This window comes from Rhipicephalus microplus, chromosome 1, assembly GCF_043290135.1.
Source record: "Rhipicephalus microplus isolate Deutch F79 chromosome 1, USDA_Rmic, whole genome shotgun sequence".
Taxonomy (NCBI): Eukaryota; Metazoa; Arthropoda; class Arachnida; order Ixodida; family Ixodidae; genus Rhipicephalus; species Rhipicephalus microplus.
The window spans coordinates 46,588,725-46,609,287 of NC_134700.1; the positions used below are offsets into that span (position 1 = coordinate 46,588,725).

Consider the following 20,563-nt stretch of genomic DNA (forward strand, 5'->3'; position numbering starts at 1 on the left):
AGAACGGCCGCAACATTGGGACAGATACTTGGCTCCCCTGCTCTTTGCATACCGTGAAGTTCCCCAAATGAGCCTTGGATTCGCGCCGTTCGATCTCCTCTACGGCAGATTTGTACGTGGGCCAATGTTGATCCTTAAGGAACTGTGGACAGGGGCCAACATCGATCCTGAAACGAAAACAACATACGAGTATGTTATAGATCTCCAGGAGCGACTGCAAGACACCTGCAAGGTAGCACACGAAGAACTCCTGAAGGCGAAAATGACACAGAAAAAATATTACGATAGGAAAGCAAGAGTTCGACAACTATCACCCGGAGACGAAGTAATGCTGTTGCTACCATCAGATAAGAATAAATTGATCTTGACATGGAAGGGACCCTTCACAGTGCTTGAAAAACGCAGTGACTATGACTACGAGATAGATCTCGGAACACGGAGAAGTCTTTTTCACATTAACCTTCTCAAGAAATACCACGAAAGGGAGCCCGAAAATGAAGCACAACAAGCTGCAGTTTCTGTGCAGTCAGACACTGTGGACGAGCGAGAAATTCCCTTTGTTTCCCTGCACCAAAGGGAAACATATAAAAATGTGTTAGTAGCGACTAACTTGAACAGCCAGCAGACAGACCAAATTAAGGAACTCCTGAGAGAGTTCCATGTTGTATTTTATGACGTGCCAGGGAAGACGGACCTCGTCGAGTGCAAGTTACGCCTTACCACTGAAACACCGGTAAAGGTACGCCCGTACCCTATACCATTCGCCATCCAAGAAACTGTACAAAAAGAAGTACAGGACATGCTATCACAAGGTATCATTGAGCCCTCGGAGTCCCCGTATCAAGCTCCCATCGTCGTGGTAGAAGGAAGACGGGAACAACCGACTTTGCATTGATTTCAGACAGCTGAATCGAGTCGTCGTTACAGACAACGAACCGATACCGCGAGTGGACATGATCTTTGCTAAACTAGGTCAGAGCCGCTACTTTTCGAAGTTCGACTTCACCAAAGGGTACTGGCAGGTGCCGATGCACGAAGCATCGAAGGTCTTCACCGCTTTTCAGTCCTCTTCTGGCCTTCACCAAATCAGATTCATGCCTTTCGGCATCAAAACAGCGCTTGCTGTGTTCACCCGACTAATGAGACGAGTGTTAGATGGAATACCGAACATCTATCACTATTTTGACGATGTGCTTATAGCCACACAAACTTGGGACGAGCACATAACAACTCTCACCAAGTTTCTGCAACGTGTCAGGGCAGCTCATCTCACAATAAAGCCATCGAAAAGTGAGGTGGCTTTTGCCGAAGTGAAATTCTTGGGACACATTCTCGGGAACAATCTTCTCCGACCCCAGATTGAGACATTGGAGAAGATTCAGGCCGCAAAGAGACCGAAGACGAAGAAAGAAGTTCGCTCCTTTCTAGGTTTAACCGGTTATTATCGGGATTTCGTGCCCAATTACTCCGCTGTAGTATCACCTCTAACGGAACTCACTAGGAAGCGAGGTCCAAATAAGGTCATCTGGGAAGAATGCCGTGAACAAGCGTTTGTAACACTACAGCGTATACTATCATCTGGTCCGGTACTGCGATCACCGGACTTACAAGAGCCATTCATATTGCGCACGGATGCATCTTCATCCAGCATTGGAGCCGTTTTAATGCAGCGTCACGACGGCATGTTGCATCCAGTAGCCTACGCAAGCCGTAAACTGCTCGAACGGGAGTCACGGTACTCAACAATCGAAAGAGAGGCGCTGGCTCTTGTGTGGGCTATCCAAAAGTTTCATGTGTACCTCTTCGGAAACCGATTCGTGCTGCAAACTGACCACCAGCCTCTTGCTTACATAAATTCCGCAAAACACATCAACAGCCGAGTACTCCGCTGGAGCCTATTGCTTACTGAGTATGACTTTGTGGTTGAGTACATTAAGGGCTCCGACAACATAGGTGCCGACTACCTCAGCTCACCCTTTCCCTAACGGAATGAACTTCTGTAAATAATGTTTTTTTGGCTATGTTTTCGCTTTTGGGTACTCCACCTCGCGCGCTTCTGAAAAGTTGTTTTCCCCCTAAACAACTTTTTTGAGCAGGGGGATATTTGTAAGGAAAGGACACAAAAGTGCTGTGTTTAGGTACGATTTGTGGCTAAAAGGACTTAAAAGCGCCGAGGAACGTCAAACCAAAACTGAAGAAGACGAGCGGAGGGCAGGTGGCACGAAGGCGATAACAAGAAATGAAAAAGAAGAGGAGAAGAAGAAGGAACGTGCGAAAAAGAGCTCGAGGGTTGAGGCCACGAAGGCAGACGAAGCAGTGTGCCGCTCGAGAGGACGAGTTCCTGGGAGCGTTCCTGAGCCGGACGTGGGACCCGTACGTGTCGGCCAGGTCGAGCTCCGGTGTGTTCGTTCGGGGTCGAGTCCGCCGGCCTGTACAAGGTGCAAGGACGGGGCCTGCTGAACGGCTCCTGCCTGGGTACAGTGGCCGGGAGCAGGCTCGTGGGCGAGGCCTACCGGGCATGGTCCTCGTGAGCCGGGGCCTGACCCTGGACCTCAGGAGTTGCGACCCTGACTGCTGGGCTGGCCGCGACGTCCTACTAAACGGCGCTGCACACGGTAGCGCATCCGTGTGCCGTCAGCCGTTCCAGCCGTGCCACCTTTGCCCTCGTGCACGTCGACGACCGCATAATGTCGGGACGACGGGGACCCAAACTGTGAGGCAGCGGTTTCTGCTTGCGAACCGAGAAATATACGCGCTGAACACTGAGTGAGCGTAGCCGCGAGCTCTCCGCATAATAGAAGTCTGACTCTCCTGCAGGTGGCGTGATGCTTGGCGTGTAGGGTTGTATATATAGTTTTATTTTCACCTGCCATTTCCTCTCTAGTGTGCAATATAAAGCTTCTTTTGTTCGCATCAATTGTTGATGTTAATCCTTTTTCGTCCGCTATCGACAAGCATAGTGACGAACGTCCTTAACCACTACACCCGCCAAGTGGCACAACACATGGCTTCTGTAATTCTTGCATATCTGAAAATACCAAACTGTCCTGTAGCCTCAGTTTTTTCTCCGACTTGAACACTTGCTGTATTGAGATGTGAAAATTCGTGCCTGACAGCCGCCGGTACTGTCCGAACTTTTCCTCAAGACTGTCTGTTTGAAATTTGCCCAGCGACACGTAGTCAAAATTCAATTCTTCAACGCAGTAACGGCACAGCTCTACAAGCGCGTAACAAGCCAGCCACAATGCTGAGTGTGTTTTCGTGGATAGTGCGCCCGTATTCATTTTGATGTATCGCCGTTTGTCCAACCGATTCAGGAAATTATTAAGAAATTCTATCTGCTTCTCAGTCAAACTTCTGACTGCGTCCTGGAAAGGATCTTTTAGTGAACGGTCCTTGAAGGGGCTTTTCACGTTGAGCACATGCCACCACTTCAAAATAAGGTCAATGAAGTGCGCTGTCTCTTCGGCGTAGTTCAAATTGAGCTCATCTCCGCGCATTTTTAGAGCCTCTACCACAAATGAACTGAAAACTTTTCAAACAAGCTTCACATTCTACTGCTCAATGTTGAATGGGTGCAAGGCCTTGCAGCTCAATCCATAACCAAACTTTGTGACGCTGTGTTGCTCTGAAGCGTGCAAGTCGAGAATAGCTTTGAAAGATGCTCCGTTAACCCGTACTAACGATGATGTGCAGAAAGCTTCAGGGTAAAAGACACATGTTCCTGGATTCTTTTGATTCAACCAGTTGTTTCTGATGCACTTCAGAAGGTGGACGGGGTCTACTATATAAAAGGGGGTCTTGCTTTGTCCACTGAGTGAGGGTGCACAATATCAACTGTCCGTGTTTCAGAAACAAGGACATCACTTTTCTGTTTATGGAATTGTCATCTGTATAACTGCGACTACAGTAAGGATTGCATTTTCAAGCTCTAAAATTGTTTTTGTCAGGGCTGCTTGCAGTTGAACTGCTTCAATGTTGGCTACTGGCAGAAAGTGAGCAACATACTTGTGCGCTGATAGCAACGACTGAATCATAAAACATGTGCAGTTTTGGCCGCTTCGGAGAAAGCAGAAGCTGCCCCGGTCACTTAGTCATCTTTGTATTCAAAGTACGGCTGAATATGAATCTCGTTCATCATTATAGTGACAATGTTTTCATGTGGTTTGAGAAGGCTTGACCGCTTCGTCACATAACGCAAGAACCCATCGTTGTTCTGCTCATTAGCAGATTCACGTTATATTGCGAGCAAATTCGCATGAGTGTAGATGGATGTGGCAGTGCTATGTTGCCGGCACCGCAAATTAATCGGTAGGCGTTTGGGTAAACAGTGTGTAGAATACTTGAGAATATTAAAGTTCTGCAGAATCTCGCAATGAGTGGTATTTTCTGTGCAGTAGGTCAAGTTGCTCCTTTATGAAATCAAGTGCTTCTGTTTTCTCTTGCGGCAAACAATCAAACGACTTGAGGTCGTCGAGCAAATAGAAAAGCAAGCTTAAGGTTGCCTTTAACTTGTTCCTCCTTGTCGCAAACGTCTGGAGCCTTGAAACTGCTCATACGGTCTAGTATGGTGTGAAGGCTGCGCAGATCGTCCAGCGTAGCAGGAATGAGGAGGTCCTTGGCAGGGACTTTCACTTTCTTTCAGAAGGCCGTAATTTCCATGTTCCTACTAACAATGACAGACCTTTCGACGGCTGCTGGATCTTCGCCACCTATGTGAACAAACAGCACAGCATTCTCTGCTTTTACTGCGGCCCAGTAGGTGGAAAGGCCGAGTACCTGCAGGCGCGATACGTGGTCCTCATACTACGACAGCTTATTGCGGTGCTCTTCTTGCTCATGCAGTGCTATCGACTGTCGAATGGCTTCTTCTAGATGGGATGCTTCTAAAAGTTTTTTTTCTTTTGGTCTGGCCCCTCTCGCACTGGTGCATAGTTTCTCAAGTAACTTGGGGCATTGGGAAATATTGTTGGTACTGCGTCCGGAGTAAGCCGAGTAGCACCCATGGGAGCTTCGGTTATTCTGCCGGTTCTTAGATTTGTGTACTTTGTTGTCGTCCTAGGGTACTGCGGCTTGAAATGGAGCTTGAATACCTGAAAATCATGTAAGAAAGCGCTTTATCACAGGCTTTTTGCTCCGCACGCCCTTTATTTAATACGTCATAAAACAAGGAAGGCATTCAGCTGTCTACTGGCATCTACATTTAGCTGGCTTGCAGGAGCACATATTTCAAGGAAACAAATTAGGCAAACGTTCCGGCGAGAATGGCGCATAGCACCGCGAACAGGTGCCAACTAGCGGCAAGAAATACTATGTACAAATCAGATGCACGACTCGACACACTACCACACCTTCCCATTTCTCAATCAAGTAATCAGAGGCGTTACAAGAAGCTCACCATGCTGGCTAGCGAAACACTATTGACACTGAAGGGCAAACGCTTATTTTGAATATGCACTGCTACGTGCGTTTACTGCTTTATTTCGAAGAGTGCGAGGTGCGAGTGGCGTAACGTAGAACGCATTTCTCGCACCGCCTATGAATTCGATTGAGTGGAGCGTGAAGGTGCGTCTGCTTTACGCCGTCCTTTTGCAGACACGCTGGCTGCACCGTGGCAAGACGCGCTCGTCTAAAACGCGAAATCCATGCTGTTTTCATGACTGTCTCGGGACGCTACCTCATCGTGGTGGTGAGCGTCAGCGACGCTCAGCTAAAAATTGTCTAATGTCAAACCTTACACTAAGTCTGCTCTGAAGTGCACACAAGACCGTTACTTTGGGGCAAGAACGCGACATGTATCAGATTGTGCCCTTAGGAATGACTCAGAAGCATGCATCATGAATGTGCACATACCTTCGCATCACGGAGAGAAAAGATGTCGTCTCGACGAACGGCACGCTTCCATTTCGCCCTTCGGCCGTTTCTTGGAAAGCAGAAGACGTGAACATTCGGTCCGTTGTCATAGTTGCTGCGACAGTTGGGCACTCAGCACTGCCCCATCGTGCTAGTTTGCAGTCGCACACTACGTGAATATCCCGTGCACGAAGCGCATCACTAGTCCATGCTGCAGTTCACAGCACAAACACGGTCTTGTTCACTCGCCAACAGCACCACCAGAAGAACGCGAAAAGGTTAGGCTTAATAATGCAGCTTTTTCAACGGGATGAGCAGGCGTAGGCATGTCTGTGCGTTCAAACACGACGGTCAAGAATGATTGACGTCACAGCCCACAGCTGGAAGAGTGAGTGGGCCTGATTTTTTTTCTCGGTGCCGTTGGTACCACTCCCTCCTTCTCGCAATAGTTCGAGAGAAGACAGCAGACGACGCCACTCATCCACGCGTGCGGAAAGCGAGAAAACTGCGCGCGCAAGTATGGTCAGCGTCGCCTCGCGCATTTCTTGTTTTTCGTGTGAGGCGGCGGAAATTGGCCGATGAAAAGCAAGGAGCACAAACGCAGATGACGCCTTTCACCTACAATCTGCCAATTGTGGCCTTCGTTTCAAGGACACGACGAAAGATGCCCCAGTGACAGCTGGCACACTGAATCCGGCGCCATTTCACCGAAATGTAAACACACGCGCGTACGCACGCACATACACAAACACTCTCTCTGACTCACTCACGTCCACAGAATAACGATTGAACATAAGACTCAACCCAAACGTTTTGAAGCGTTTGCGTGCACTGGCATCACCACTAACCTTCTCTTTGATGTAGCGACCTTTGCAATGGCTTGATGTAGTATCAAAAAAAAGGACACGCGGGCGCGTCCTTTTTTTTGTTTATTTTTCTTGACGCGCGAAACTGCTTAACCTATGCCAATGTAGCTCACGCTACAAAAACAGCCAGGAACATTTCAGCGCAAAATAAACTGAGCATCTTGAGGTTATTGGCTGAATTTCACCCCCTCCAACTGCAATAAAAGGGTTTTCTGAATAAAGTACCTATTCTTGAGGATTAGTTGAACACATGATTTACGCTAACATGGAGGAGTTGGAAGCCCCTATGACGCATGGTATTTCCAAAACATTTCATGTGAATTACGTGGACCACCCAGTATATGAGATGACCTAGAATAATCCATGAGTTGGTTCACGCTGTTTCCCATCTAGCTGGCACCATCTTTGGGATAGTGCCTAAATTATGGTGAAGTAAGCTCCCTTTTAGGAAATACTTCATTTTCGCCAAGAGCGGATTTCCAGATGCAACGTAATCACACCAACACTCAGATTATCTAGTAGCAGCACAATCGAGCTCAGCGTCGCACTTAGTTGGAGGGTGGGAGAAAGGAGGCTTATGCATATTCAAAAATCATGAGGAATTCATGCCGGCACACACATAAGTGCCACAACTCTGAGCCCGTGTTCATGTGTTCTACAAATGTCTTTTCCTACACTCCGTTTCCTACTTCAAGTGCAACGCTGTGAAGGCTAGCGAGATTTCTTCTAATGAATGCGTTCGCACTAAAAAAGTGCGATAATTTTTGCATCCCAGACATGATTTATTTTCTTTTTTCAGCTTTGTGCGTCGGAGATAGGAACGCCCCGTAATACAACTTTTCTTGGTTCTTATATCTTGTAGCCTTTTGCAACGCTCTCCAGGCGCGTTTCTGCTCGTCCCACACGAGCGTTTACAACAATGAAAGCTAAGCGCGAGACGCATGAATTCACACATGTTTCTCAGCAAATTTCTTGCATATCTTTCACAGCGTTACACCTGATGTATAAAACGGAGTAAAGGTACATCTGTCAGCATAGGCGTGCACACGAGAGGGACACGGTGGGCGCACCCCCCCTTGTCCCCTAATCGTCGGTGCGCGAAGTCTGTCCCGTACATTCTAAGGAAAGGGTGTTAAAAGCCTGCGTGGTTCGTTCTTTTCAGGAATAATGGGGCTGCGACAACCATTATTCCCTTTAAGGGCTAATGGCAACAGGTCTAACAGTTATTTCTCATAGACAAGCTCAAAGGGCTAACATTTAGTCCTCACAATTAAACCTTAGTGAAAAACCACTAGTCCCACATTTCACCTCAAAATACTAACATTTAGTCCTCACATTTGCACATTATAGCGCTACTGTTAATCCCCACATTTACATTTTACCATGCAACGGTTAGTCCTCACAGTTTCACCTCGCCGGACGAACAGTTGATCCACTAGAATACTCCAATTGGATAAACTTTTAAATGCGAAGCATTTTGTAGCGAACTTTGGCGACGTTAAGCGTATCTATCTATCTATCTATCTATCTATCTATCTATCTATCTATCTATCTATCTATCTATCTATCTATCTATCTATCTATCTATCTATCTATCTAGCCACCTACGACATTTAGCTCTCCTGGCCGTTTCGATAATGGTATCGATACCAAGCTTGGTGCGGCATAACATGACAGTAGGAAGAACACATTTGACTACTCATACCATGAAAATCGGGACATGTGTGTCATGAAAGTCATGATTTGCATTTCTGATTATGATTCTGATTCTTTATTTCAGCATTCATTTACAACAAATGCTAGGACAGGAGCAAAAAGCCGCTATCATAGCGGCTTGACGAAGGCCCCTGCCCCTACAGAATTTGGCAGGAGACAACACTGAAATGCATCTATATACAGATTATCTTTCGAGCAAAAAATAATAAAGCTAATAAAACACTCTAAAGTGTGTTGCAAATAGACAGCACACAAAAATTTTTATTGTTTCCTTACACAGAAGACACTTTTTTCCTTTTCTTTTTTTCTTTCATCGTCCGGCAGCTCTTGCGGTGGTTTCGTTCGCATGGAATGTTGCCAAACTGACATGGTATGACATGATTGCATGCCAAACACAAGCAACAGACCCTAACATAAATATCGTGACATGCATGTCATGTAACATGACTACATGCCACGCTCATGATGCGCTCGCGGCCGTTTCGCTAGCTTCACTTATACCAAGTTTGATAATACGGAACATGAATGGATGTCGAAGGTATGACACTGGTGCATGCATGATAAACATGAGAGGCGTGTCATGCAACAACATGACTATATGCCACACTCGTGATGTGCTCGTGGCCCTTTCGCTACCTTCACATATGCCAAATATGGTATCACGTGACGTCAATGGATGACGAAGGTATGTGACTAGTGCTAACATGATAATCATGACATGACATGATAATCATGACATCACTACATGCCACAGTCAAGGCGCCAATCAATTTTGACGTGAGGCGGTGCGCGTGCTCGCCGGCGTTCATTTCGTCGCATCAAGCTGGCGTTCCAACGCCAGGCGCCGGTTTTCATATACTCGTTGGCCTGCGTCGCACTTCGTTGCTTTGACGCATGCGCGTTTTAGCACGTCCAGTGTCCCTCCATCATGAAAATAGGGAGACGCAGTGTTCTCCGAATAACGCATTGGCGCGAATTTCGCGCCGGTTGCCGTCGGGCCGCGCCGACGGACGCTGGTCGCGCCTGGGGTCAGACTTTACTGTGCTAGCGTTTTGCTAACGTAGCGTCACTGTGCCCAGCGTCCGTGCGCATCAACACTACATTGGAGTATATTGGGCTCTTCATGATGTGCTCGTGACCATTAGCTCCACATATACAAAATTTGGTGTTAAGTGGCGTCAAAGGAGGGCAAAATATATGACTGGTTCAAAGATGATAAGCCTGGCGCGCGTGTCATATAAGAACAAGACAACATACCATGCTAATAGCATGCTCACGGCCGTTCCGCTAGTTCCACACATACTAAATTTGGTATTACATGACGTTAATTAATGACGAAGGTAAACGACACATCCAAACATGGTCATCATGACATGAAAGTCATGTACGGCATCGGTTACCTCCACCTCATAATGTTGTGCTGAATTTGAAGTGACATATCAACCTTTCTTATTCGTGCTTCACATATGATCTATTGCCACTGTACGTGATATATGCAAATTTTTTGGCTCCACAAATTCAGTGGTACGTGACGTCATTGAATGACGAAACATATGAATGGTGCAAACATGATAATCCTGACCCACGTACCATGTAAAAACATGGCAACATACCACGCTCATGGCGGGCTCGTGGCCGTTTCGCTAGCTCCACATATACTAAGTTTAGTATCACGTGACGTGAATAGATGACCAGGGTAAACGACACATGCAAACATGGTGATCATGTCACGGAAGTCATGTACGGCATCATTTACCGCCACCTCGTAACGTTGTGCTGATTTTAAAGTGACATATCAACATTTCTCACTCGTGCTTCGCATATGATTGATTCCCACCGTACGTGGGATCTGCAATTTTTTATCCCCCGTTAAAACGTTGTTTTTTGGTTTATTTTCCGCCAGGCCTAATACTTTTTTCGCCTGTTTTTCTGCGCAGTGAGCAACAAATTGCGCAGAAAAGAACACGCGAAAAAGTAGTTAGCCACCAATGTGCAACTGCTTTCGCAGTGACGGCAACAACGAAACACTAAAGTGAGACATCGAAATCCTTTATTTCTCTACGTATACATGAAGTTTCTCCATTCTTTTAACTGACATCATGGTGAAGTGTTCAAGTCAAGTCTCGTTGTTATACCTTGTTCACTCCTTGTGGAGCTCCTCCAACGGAAGCAATAGATGACAGGCAATGCAGACGCCAGCGCACGCAGCCTTCTGCCTGTTGTGTTCCCACTGCTGTACGTACAATGAGATAATAAAAATAGTTAGACACACGTGACAGAAGATGAAGATGCAGGCATATAGCAAGTACGTGCAAGATGATATAAAACATGCGTGTAAAATATGACACACAAAAACTTTACCTTCACATCTCGCACAGTCCTTCTGAAGCTGCTCTGAAGAAAGAGATGGATAACAAGCATCGCAGACGCCAGCGCACAAAGCCTTCAGCACAGTGTGTGCCTACGGCTGCACAATAAGTATGTAAAATAGTGAGTCACACGTGACGCAGGATGAATACGAATGCATATGAGAAATACGTGTAAGGTGAAATAAAACATACGTGAGATATGACATGCTGATAATTTCACTGTGATGTCACACATCGTCAGACTCATTTCGATTCCCGTAGCGCAACAGCTTATGAGCGGTGGCCACAGCCACAACTCCATGAACCACCGTGCCAACAACAAGTCGGCGAGTCCTAAGCGAGCGATGTCGTTCAGCTCGAACAAGCCAACGCGAGACTAAACACGGCGCTGCACGCGGAGTGTCTGTCGCCAGCGAACTTCAAACAGGAGAGCGAGCATACGCTTGGCCACCACCACGAACAGCACCGAGCTTGTTTGGAGCTAGCGCCGAAGAAATCGACAGTAATGCGGTTCTTTTCCACAAACTTGAGTGAGTGCAGCGCGCAAACGCGAGTCCGCCGCTGCGGCTAACGGACGGCGCCGAGCTGCTTGCGACCGACTGACGGGAAGGCCAACTATAATGGCGACCAATTTTCAATGAGTTCCGACGATTGCGGAAGCCCAGCCAGCCCGTGCTGGTGCACTTACAGCGCGCGACATGCTACAACCAAGCTCGTTACGAGAAGAGAGAGATGCTTGGGCTAGTTGGTGATTGGGAATCAACATACTTGAACAGCGCAAGACGAGTAGTAACGACCTAACTATAAAAGAAGAGACAAGGGCAGAAGGAAGGCCCCCTTCAATTGAAATTTTATTACCGAAAATGCTGGAACTATATACTCATGACAGAACATCACCGAGAAATCGCGCAACCTATTGCATCACAGCAGGCAATCAACATCTCATTATATCGTTACAACGCAATGAGAACCCGCAACATGTTTTCGACGATTCCCAACACAGCGATGAGGTCTCAGCCCAATATCGTGAGCCCGCAGCTCATCGCGGCGGCGAAGACAGGCGAGCACTCGATGAGCGAGCTTACGGGAGGCCGATGGCAATGGCGTCCAATTTCCAGGTGGTCGCAAAGCACAGCTGAAGTGCAGGTGCCCAAGCTGACCTTCGCGGTACATTTCCTGCGTGCTATATACAACACGACCGAGCCCGTCCGGCAAGCGCAATCCGTATCGCACACGCGACAGGTAGAGTAGAATAAAGAATGATAACCTACTTGCGAAAGATTGCAGCGCTGATTTCCGCCCTCAGTCGGACTGAAGTATATACCTGATAGGCCTGCTGTCTTCTCGGCCGCCATGTTGGCCTTCTCTGCTGTTGATGTCATGTGTTGGTAGTGACTATCTTGAAGCGAGAGATATACAGCGCGGCGTGGTGACGTGTCGAGACCTGCTCCAAACTTCATCGGTGCGGCGAAACGTAAAAGCAGCAGCTCACGCTCATCCAAGCGTACACACAAACACCAAATCGTAATTCCTAGATCATCGAATTCAGGCGGTCGTGGTCGAGCACTCCGAGTGCGATGTAACGCGAACCGTCGCCAGCAAAATACAGAGGACTGAGCCAGGAGAGGAGGAGGACGGCTAGTGACCTTGGCAAGGCTTTGCGCACTGCCCGCATTCCGTGGGCGGTTCACTCCTTTGTAGCGTCAGAATCGTTAGTTGGCCTAGTTGGAGATGCATGGTATAACTGTTATACCTTTGCATGGTATAACAGTTATACATTTGTAGCGTGTTTGGAGACTAAGTGGTTTGCACGCGGCACGCTTCCCTCTGTGATTGTTTGTCGACAGTCTATTCGTTCATCGCGCGCGCTTATTGGGCTCCGTTACACCTTTTTCGGGTAATTTTGCCTTAGAGTATATAGTATTGTGCCTAGAATGTGAACGCATACAATGCATTGGTAGAGAGGGAGGTGCTGCTATTAGCCATTGACTCCCCTTCGAAGGGGAACCCTGCGCACGTGTATATCCGCCAGACAACGCCAGCGATGCTAAAATTATCAATGAGAGTTACGTAGTACCCTTGGATCACTCAAGGGTGCCTATAAAGTAAGATATATGGTGTAAACATACAGTGGCTACTTAAGGTATAGTTATTTTCTAATTTTCCTTATTGTATAGATTATTGAGTTCGTGTAGCGTTAATTATGCACATATTTAAACTTTAGCATGCTATCCAAGATTTATTTCTTTTCACCTAGATAGGTTGCCATTCTCTGGAAAAAGCAAAATATACTTCAATCGGTGACTTTCGAGTGTACGACGAACACTAAAGAATATGTATTACAATTATGCAAGTGTAATAATTACGTACGTAGATACATGTGTCAACGAGAATACAGTGTACTGAAAATCCCGTGTTGCAATATTTCTGTGTTTCTTCTTTCTTCAGTGTCATATGGTTTTATTGTAAAAAAGACGTTGTAGAGTAGTTTGCCTGTGAAAATGACGTGACCCCTCAGGATGGGGCCATTAGGCAAATATGTGGGGTGCTTCTGAGAACAGGTTTCATATGACATGGTTGTTTTATTTTTCATTTTCATTTTTTTAGCACGCACGAGCATGCCGGCATTTTTAATGAAATCAGAACGCATAACTTTTCTGTGAGCGAAACAGTTACAGAATCCAGTTTTTTCTTATGCTTCTGCTATATCAGCAGGTATCCACTTATTTGATCTGGATAGTTTCGGGTTTCTTTATATTTACTTACAGGCACCGTCGACAAGTGTGCCATTTAAGTTGCCGCAACAGTTATACATATATTTTCGTGCTTTGAACCATGCTTCCCTTTTTTTACACAAAATGCAACCTTCTTTGAGACAAGACACTTTCAACTTTCTCAATTACACAGTACTATACCAAAATTACGTTATTCAAGTAGCATCGTACAATAAAAAATACACCCTAAGTGGTTGAATTACGCACGAGAAACAACATATTGCTTTCGTGTTCAACTCTAAAAAACGGAGCTTGATGGTCCCCAAGTTTTTTCACACAATAAGCCGACTGCATCAGACTAGTTTATTTGACGGCTTGCGTAAAACTATCTACAGTGGTCACGGATAAAACGTGACATCACATTATTTTGTGTAACTATGTATGCGGGTATGTACAGTTCCTCAAGATTTTCACGCGATGTTGCGACATCTGTAACGATAATGTTGCCTGTGGTATACGCATTCCAGTCAAATTTACACTTATATTACCCGAATTCTAAATGATGGAAACAATATTCTGGGCTATTCCTAAGTTTTTTTCGTTTCCATTCATGAGAATTGCATCCTGCTTTGAAGAACCAAACTAGAAAAAAAAATTTCACTGCGTGTCCTTATCAAAACACGTGTAAATATAAAAACAAGGGGAAAGTAGACCAAGAAAGACAAAATCAAACGCAAGACAACTTCAAACGCGGGCTCATAAATCTCATGACATCCTTGGAGATGGAGATGTGCAACTGTTTTTTATTTGTAATTGCGCAAGTTGTAAATTATTCTTGGTGATTCCTTAAGCGTTAAAATTAGAAAAAGGCAAGACAAGTATATTTACATCAATATATTTATAAAAAGTACAGTAGCACGAAACCCATACTTTCTTGGTGTAGAGTTTTCGTGTAAATAGAGCCCTGTCTGGAAAAAATATGAAAAAAAGTGTTGTCGTATCGCTTAAACAAAACAGCCTAATAGCGTAACCATGTATAATATGAAGATATTTACTCGGGAAGCATGCAATGCGCTGTGTTGCCTGAGTTATCATAATATTTGCGAACAACGTGCGAATGTAATAAAAATGATGAACTTACTTTAGCATTTAACCAATACTTGTCTTCCAAGATGCCTGTTAATCCAGATAACCTATTCACACCTTAAAGCCACCACGTCCATTCATACTGCTTTTGGAAGAAGTTGTGACGGAACGCTTGCCCGCAAGTATGGGTGTCCATTTTTTTCGCACGAAATGTTGACGATCGCCAATCCAGCGGCGTGCACACGCACACAAAAACACTTCCACGTCCATCCACAATTTCGCCACGTGCAGCGAAGTAGATTTCTAAGAGCTGCGTGATTATCTTGTGCAAATTAGAGCAGTCGTTGAACACAAAATAGGAGCAAGAGGAATGAAAAGTGACCAACTCGATCAGCACCGCACCCATGACTCCGGCGAGCGAAAAAGCAACAATGGCGCGGATGGATACAGTGCAGGCTTGACAATGAAACCTACATTACCCCTCGAGATCAATGATTTAGGCACTTTTCACTAGAACTAAATTTTTCTTAGCTTATTGGAGAATGACGTTTTATATATTAAAATTATTGATGCAATATTATTACCATATGACGGAGTATTTGCGCAAACTATTTTCTTCGTCGTTACTTGAAATGGCCGCCTCACTTTCTTTCCTGCTGTGTCGACCGACTGCTGTAGGCCACGGCTGGGCTGGACGGCACCTACGCGCGCTTCTTCGAACGACTTTCTCGGAATTTTTCACCCCTCCGACTGGCGCCCTTTTTGTATTTTTTAGTGTGCGCACCCCTTGCTAACTTGTCAACAGCTGCAGTGCGGTCAGGCTAGTTTTACTCCTGCGGGTCCAGAAAGCTGCTGCTGCATGACTTCTAAGACAGGCATTTGGTGAAGCTGAAATCACTGCTTCGTGTACGCTGGCTACCAAGACGCGTTTCAGCCAGGTTTTTATCCTATTTCTCAGGCATTTATAATAATAATAATAATATTAATAATAATAATAATAATAATAATAATGATCACTCAACCAATCATCAATCAATCATTTTTAACGTATCCAGGAACAATCATAGGGTCTTTCGTGCTGGCGCGCGCAAAAATAAAACAAAAATAAGAAACAATACATTACAGACTGTCCACAGAAAAGCAAATCAATAAAAAGAGCAAATAGCGAGCAGACGAAAAGAAATCGACGCACAACGCAAACAAGAAATAAAAGAGTGGATATTCATGGAATGGGACTGAGAAATAATGCGGAATATACACAACCGTGCAGAAGGCTTCCTGAAAGACGAAAAATGGAAGAATCGGCGCATGTGCAAATCTACGTTCGGACAAGGCAGCCCTCACTTACAAAAAATGACTGTAGACTATGAGAAACATAATCAAAAAGTTGACATTAGAGAGACTCGGTATTCTGTAAAGGACAGAGTGTTGGAAGAAGCTGGCAGGTACATGCAACGATCGATTCTCTCTGAATAACTTACGCGGAACTTGAAAATCATTACAACCCAGGAGGGTAGAATATCTCACCCTGAACTGGCTTGTAAAGAAATAACAGCTCAGCGCGATTTTGTCGGCCGCTAAGTGATGGCAAAGACAATATTCTAGCAGCGTTGAAAAGATTCTAGTCAAACGACGGGGGTAAATGCTTGCGAAGTTTTTCTGGACTCACTCAGTGGCGTTTCTGCTGGACTTAGCAAGGCCATTATAGATCAGATATGCATATGTACTTAAGTTGAGCACCATATATCGCGGTTTACAATTTGTAGAAGGCTGTAGGAGAACCGAATTTTCGAGAGATATTCTGCCAACAAAGAGAGAACGAAGGCCTTGCATGGCAGCACATATAATGCAAGTAGAAAAAGTTAAGCATGCTATAAAAAACAGCAAGATCATTGATCTGATAAACCTTACATGACGGCACAGTAGTGACAGCGTATGGAATTGAAACGTTGGACGTTTTGCGAGATACAACAACAACAACAACAACAACAACATTAGTAATAATAATAATAATAATAATAATACACTCTTCATTCTCACATGGCCGAAAATATTTGGCCACATTGAAGGAAATGCTAGTTTCTGGGTGCCCATGAATCTCTATACACGAGTGTGTAATTGCGGATTTTGGTGGGTATGTACCGGTAAATGCACCACAGTGTTAGTGTTGAAAGAATATGTTCGCAAGCAGCTTTAATTATTACGCGCCTGCACAGCGATGGGCTGTATACATAATATAGAGTTTCGTTCAGGCATCATGCCAGCCCTTATTCGCAAAAATGTGTCATACTAATTGTGTTGGCAAGGTAATATTCAAGCTAATTCCGATGATGGCACGTGCGCATTAGTGACCTCGACAAAGTAATGACACACTCACACAAAATAGAAGTTTTGTGAATTCGGTAGCCTACGGTAAATTTTGCTGTAAACTTCATCATTTCAATACTTGGTCAAATAAATGTGTAACACTTTTGAGTCAGTTGCACCCTTCTCAACGTGTTTGGGTATGACGTGAGATTTACTTGACGCTTGCAAACATTACATCAAATTATTTGCTTACTAGTGCAATCATAAATTTTCAATAAATTCACAATCTGCAGAGCCATGAACGTTATACAAAGACAATGGAAACGCAAGATGTATTTTTGCAAAAAAATTAGTACAACTTCCATCTTGATTATGTTCACGATATTGCCTGAGAGTCCCTTTACATAAGTTTTTGTTCTGTTTTTGAAGATACTCTCTTAAACATTGCACTGCGCATGTTTTATGGTAAACGGCCGCGGAAGGCAATTGCAGATAGAAGGGTGGGGGGTGAACAGGAATAACTGAAATCTTGTTATATGAAGGGAGCATATAGCCATCAAAACCTTCATATATACAGCAATTTTGTCCACCAATGTGGAAGCTGTAAAGTGCATTGAAATTACTATTTCTTGCTGCCACTTCAAACAATGCATGAATGTGATTGATAAGTTGCATGCATTTTGTTTTTACATAATACTATATCGGATTGATCTATATTAATAGCGAGATTTGGGAGATTCAATACGTTTTCTGACCGGATACGGTTCCTTCCTTGTAAAACATGTCTGCCTTCGTATACAATATTTATGTCGTATTATTGCAACTTATTGTTTCAAACGTAAATTCCATGGAAAGTTTGTACAAGTTAAATTAGACGAATGCATGTATACTTGCACCTATCACGTACACAAGCTGGCCTAAAATTTTGTTTTTTTTGCATGGCAGAAACAATATAATATTAATACTCTTGTTGTATAAAATAGGCAGGTCACCTTTGTGTAAAAATTGTTATACATGACAATCCGCATAAAAGTTTGTCGTCATGGTGCTATATATGTGCGTGGTTCATCCCATATAGGGGAGCAGTTCCACATATAAGGATCCAATTGATATGTTATATATGTTGTGGCCGTGCTTTATAAGGCCAGATCTTACTCCTTATATGGGCCAACCGCGCCCTATATCTGTATATAACACCGAATATGAACAGACCCTACCGGAAATACATCCATATATGGTAAAGGCAAGCCACATATGCTGACATATGTGCCTATATGTGGCAACATATAACCTTTATGAGTGCCACATATGGCACTTCCGTAGGCGGACGCCTACGGCCAGTTGGCGCGTTTGGTGAGGCGCTTCTCTTGTTAATTTTCAATCTGGCGCGCCTTTCGTTCCATTGACGCTAAGCGCTCGGTGCCGCTAGATCAGGTGCTATATTAGCGATATTTGAGTGGGGTATCTTTCTTAGCAGATAAGTATCTGGTGCAACTTTTTCTTCCGAGGAATCGCAGGTAACAAAAAACAACCATAAGGACAGTTCTAGCAAAAGATGGCACAAGCACATCAGCACAAAAAGGAATATTGCTGAGTAAAAACCACTGCTTAAAAAAATTTTATCTAGAACTCCTTTGCACGCGCATACTCAACCAAATGTCGTAATAATGCAAAGTTAGAAACTATCCCGCCACCATCCCTTTTCTATCGAACCAACACGCGCTGACACAGCTGTCAAATACTGACGGTCGACGTATTCAAGCTTCACTCAAATATAAATGAGCGCCAAAGTTGACCTTACTGAAATATTGCTTATTTCTATTTTCATTATCCTTTCCCCCCACAACCGAGTTTCTCCCAAAATCTGGTTGGCATCCACACCACATGCAATTCAAATGAATTTACCAAGTTCAAGATAACTTCGAAACTCACCATTGTACAGTGTGTCCTTGTATCGATTCTGCAAAGAAAAAACAAGATAAGTTATCGCCATAATGTTTATTAAAATTTAGAGGGCTTCACAGCTGAGCACATAAACATTTTCATCTAGTCTTACAGGGACCAAATATATCATTGTTTGTACAATCCTAGCTATCACATCATACTTGGGTAATTCCATTTAAACAGAAATAAGTTAGGTCGAAATAGTTCACAGATATTCGAAGTAACCATGGTGACGGTTGATCTAAACTTGTAGCATCGTTTCGTTCTCATTACGAGGCAGTCCATGAGTGACATAGATGAGGGAGCCAACTACAAACTGAATGATTATGATGAAATGGTAATCAGTACTGCACCAATGCTCGTGCGCGAGTAGAGTAATAACTGTGTTAGATGTCACAGGGGACGCAATGGCAGGCACCAGAACCGGCTGGTATCATGCGATTGCGTCACCTGTGCACTCACAAAGCAGACGGAGTACTGCGAGAGTTCAGCAAGTATATTTGTCACGGACGGCCATCTTTGGCGGCCCCGCGTTACGGCAATTAACGGGCGCCGTACTTCCCCACTGACCGTGGGAACGGCGGGCGCATGAAAGGGAGCCGAGAGGTGCAGAATAGGGTGCTCTTCTTGGAACGCCGCCGTCGACGATTGATCCTTTTGTAACTGCGGCGCCGTCTGCAAGGTCGTGGAAGGCCACGATGTACCCCGAACAAGGATTAGGCTACGGGATGTACCGGTTGAGAGCCAAACAGTCTGACCGTTTCCCACAGGGAAAAGCGTGGGAAACCCTCTGGTCGCCAAGCCGTATGACAACAACCCAACAGGTTGTCACTCTCGCTAGTTGAGAGCCCTCTCCCAGTTAAAAAAAGGTGGGGTCAAAATATTTTTGAGGCGGAGCTTCCATCAATTAAACGCGCATGATTGGACCCATGTAGAGGTCTCTTGTCCCCAAGGAAGAGAGCGAGGAGACACGAGGGGGATTTAAGCGCAAGATTTTGCCCTGCTAGGCAGACTAGTCGCTGACCAACATGGTGTAGAAACCGATCAACAAGCATCTCTTCTAGAAGTTTTTAGTGTGGCTCTGTATCGGCTGGCTACCTAAACTTAGCCGTTCGTCTAGTTGTGACGCGATATTAAGGTCTGCAACGTAGACATCGGGACTTCACCTCGAGTTAGCTCAACCTGCTTGAAGTCACCTGCAAGCACTAGCCTCCCGGAGCCACCAGTTTGCAACAACGCCGACATCGCAGTCGTGCCAGAACTCTCTTCGACTTCTCGCATCCGATCGTCGGGGACGCAACGCTGCCGGTCATCACACGTATGCCTTCACCTGTTTATATCTTCGAACTTTCTCCTCCGTAGTCTATTGTTGTTAGTTTGTGTAGTTTGTAATAGTTCTCTCGCGTAAGCTGATTTATTGTTTTTATATGTATTTTTTAGTTGTATCAAGTGTTGATGTATTTTTTTACTTGTATTGAAGTGTTGTACTAGATCCCCTGTGCTGCAATATCACTGGAGTAAAGTTTGTTTTGTTTTCTCTCGTCTCTGATCTTTTCACTGTCTCTGCTTGCGTACGGAACGAACTAACCTGCTGTCATTCCCGTCGCCGACTTCGCGTTGGGAAAGCTAGAGTGGCAGCTTGCAACAAAACTGGCGTCCGCGAGACAGGACGTTCCGTACAAGAGTAAGACAGTGAGGGGTGAACGAG

General features: G+C 44.9%; 1 protein-coding gene across 1 annotated transcript in view; it reads right to left on the bottom strand.

The window, feature by feature from the left end:
- The window catches only part of LOC142763193 (uncharacterized), a 493,700-nt gene that overhangs the window by 139,538 nt on the left and 333,599 nt on the right, over nt 1–20,563 (bottom strand). The window contains exon 5 of the mRNA XM_075865126.1: nt 18,844–18,871. Within this exon, the coding sequence (XP_075721241.1) occupies nt 18,844–18,871 (28 nt within the window). The remainder of the gene's footprint in view (nt 1–18,843; nt 18,872–20,563) is intronic.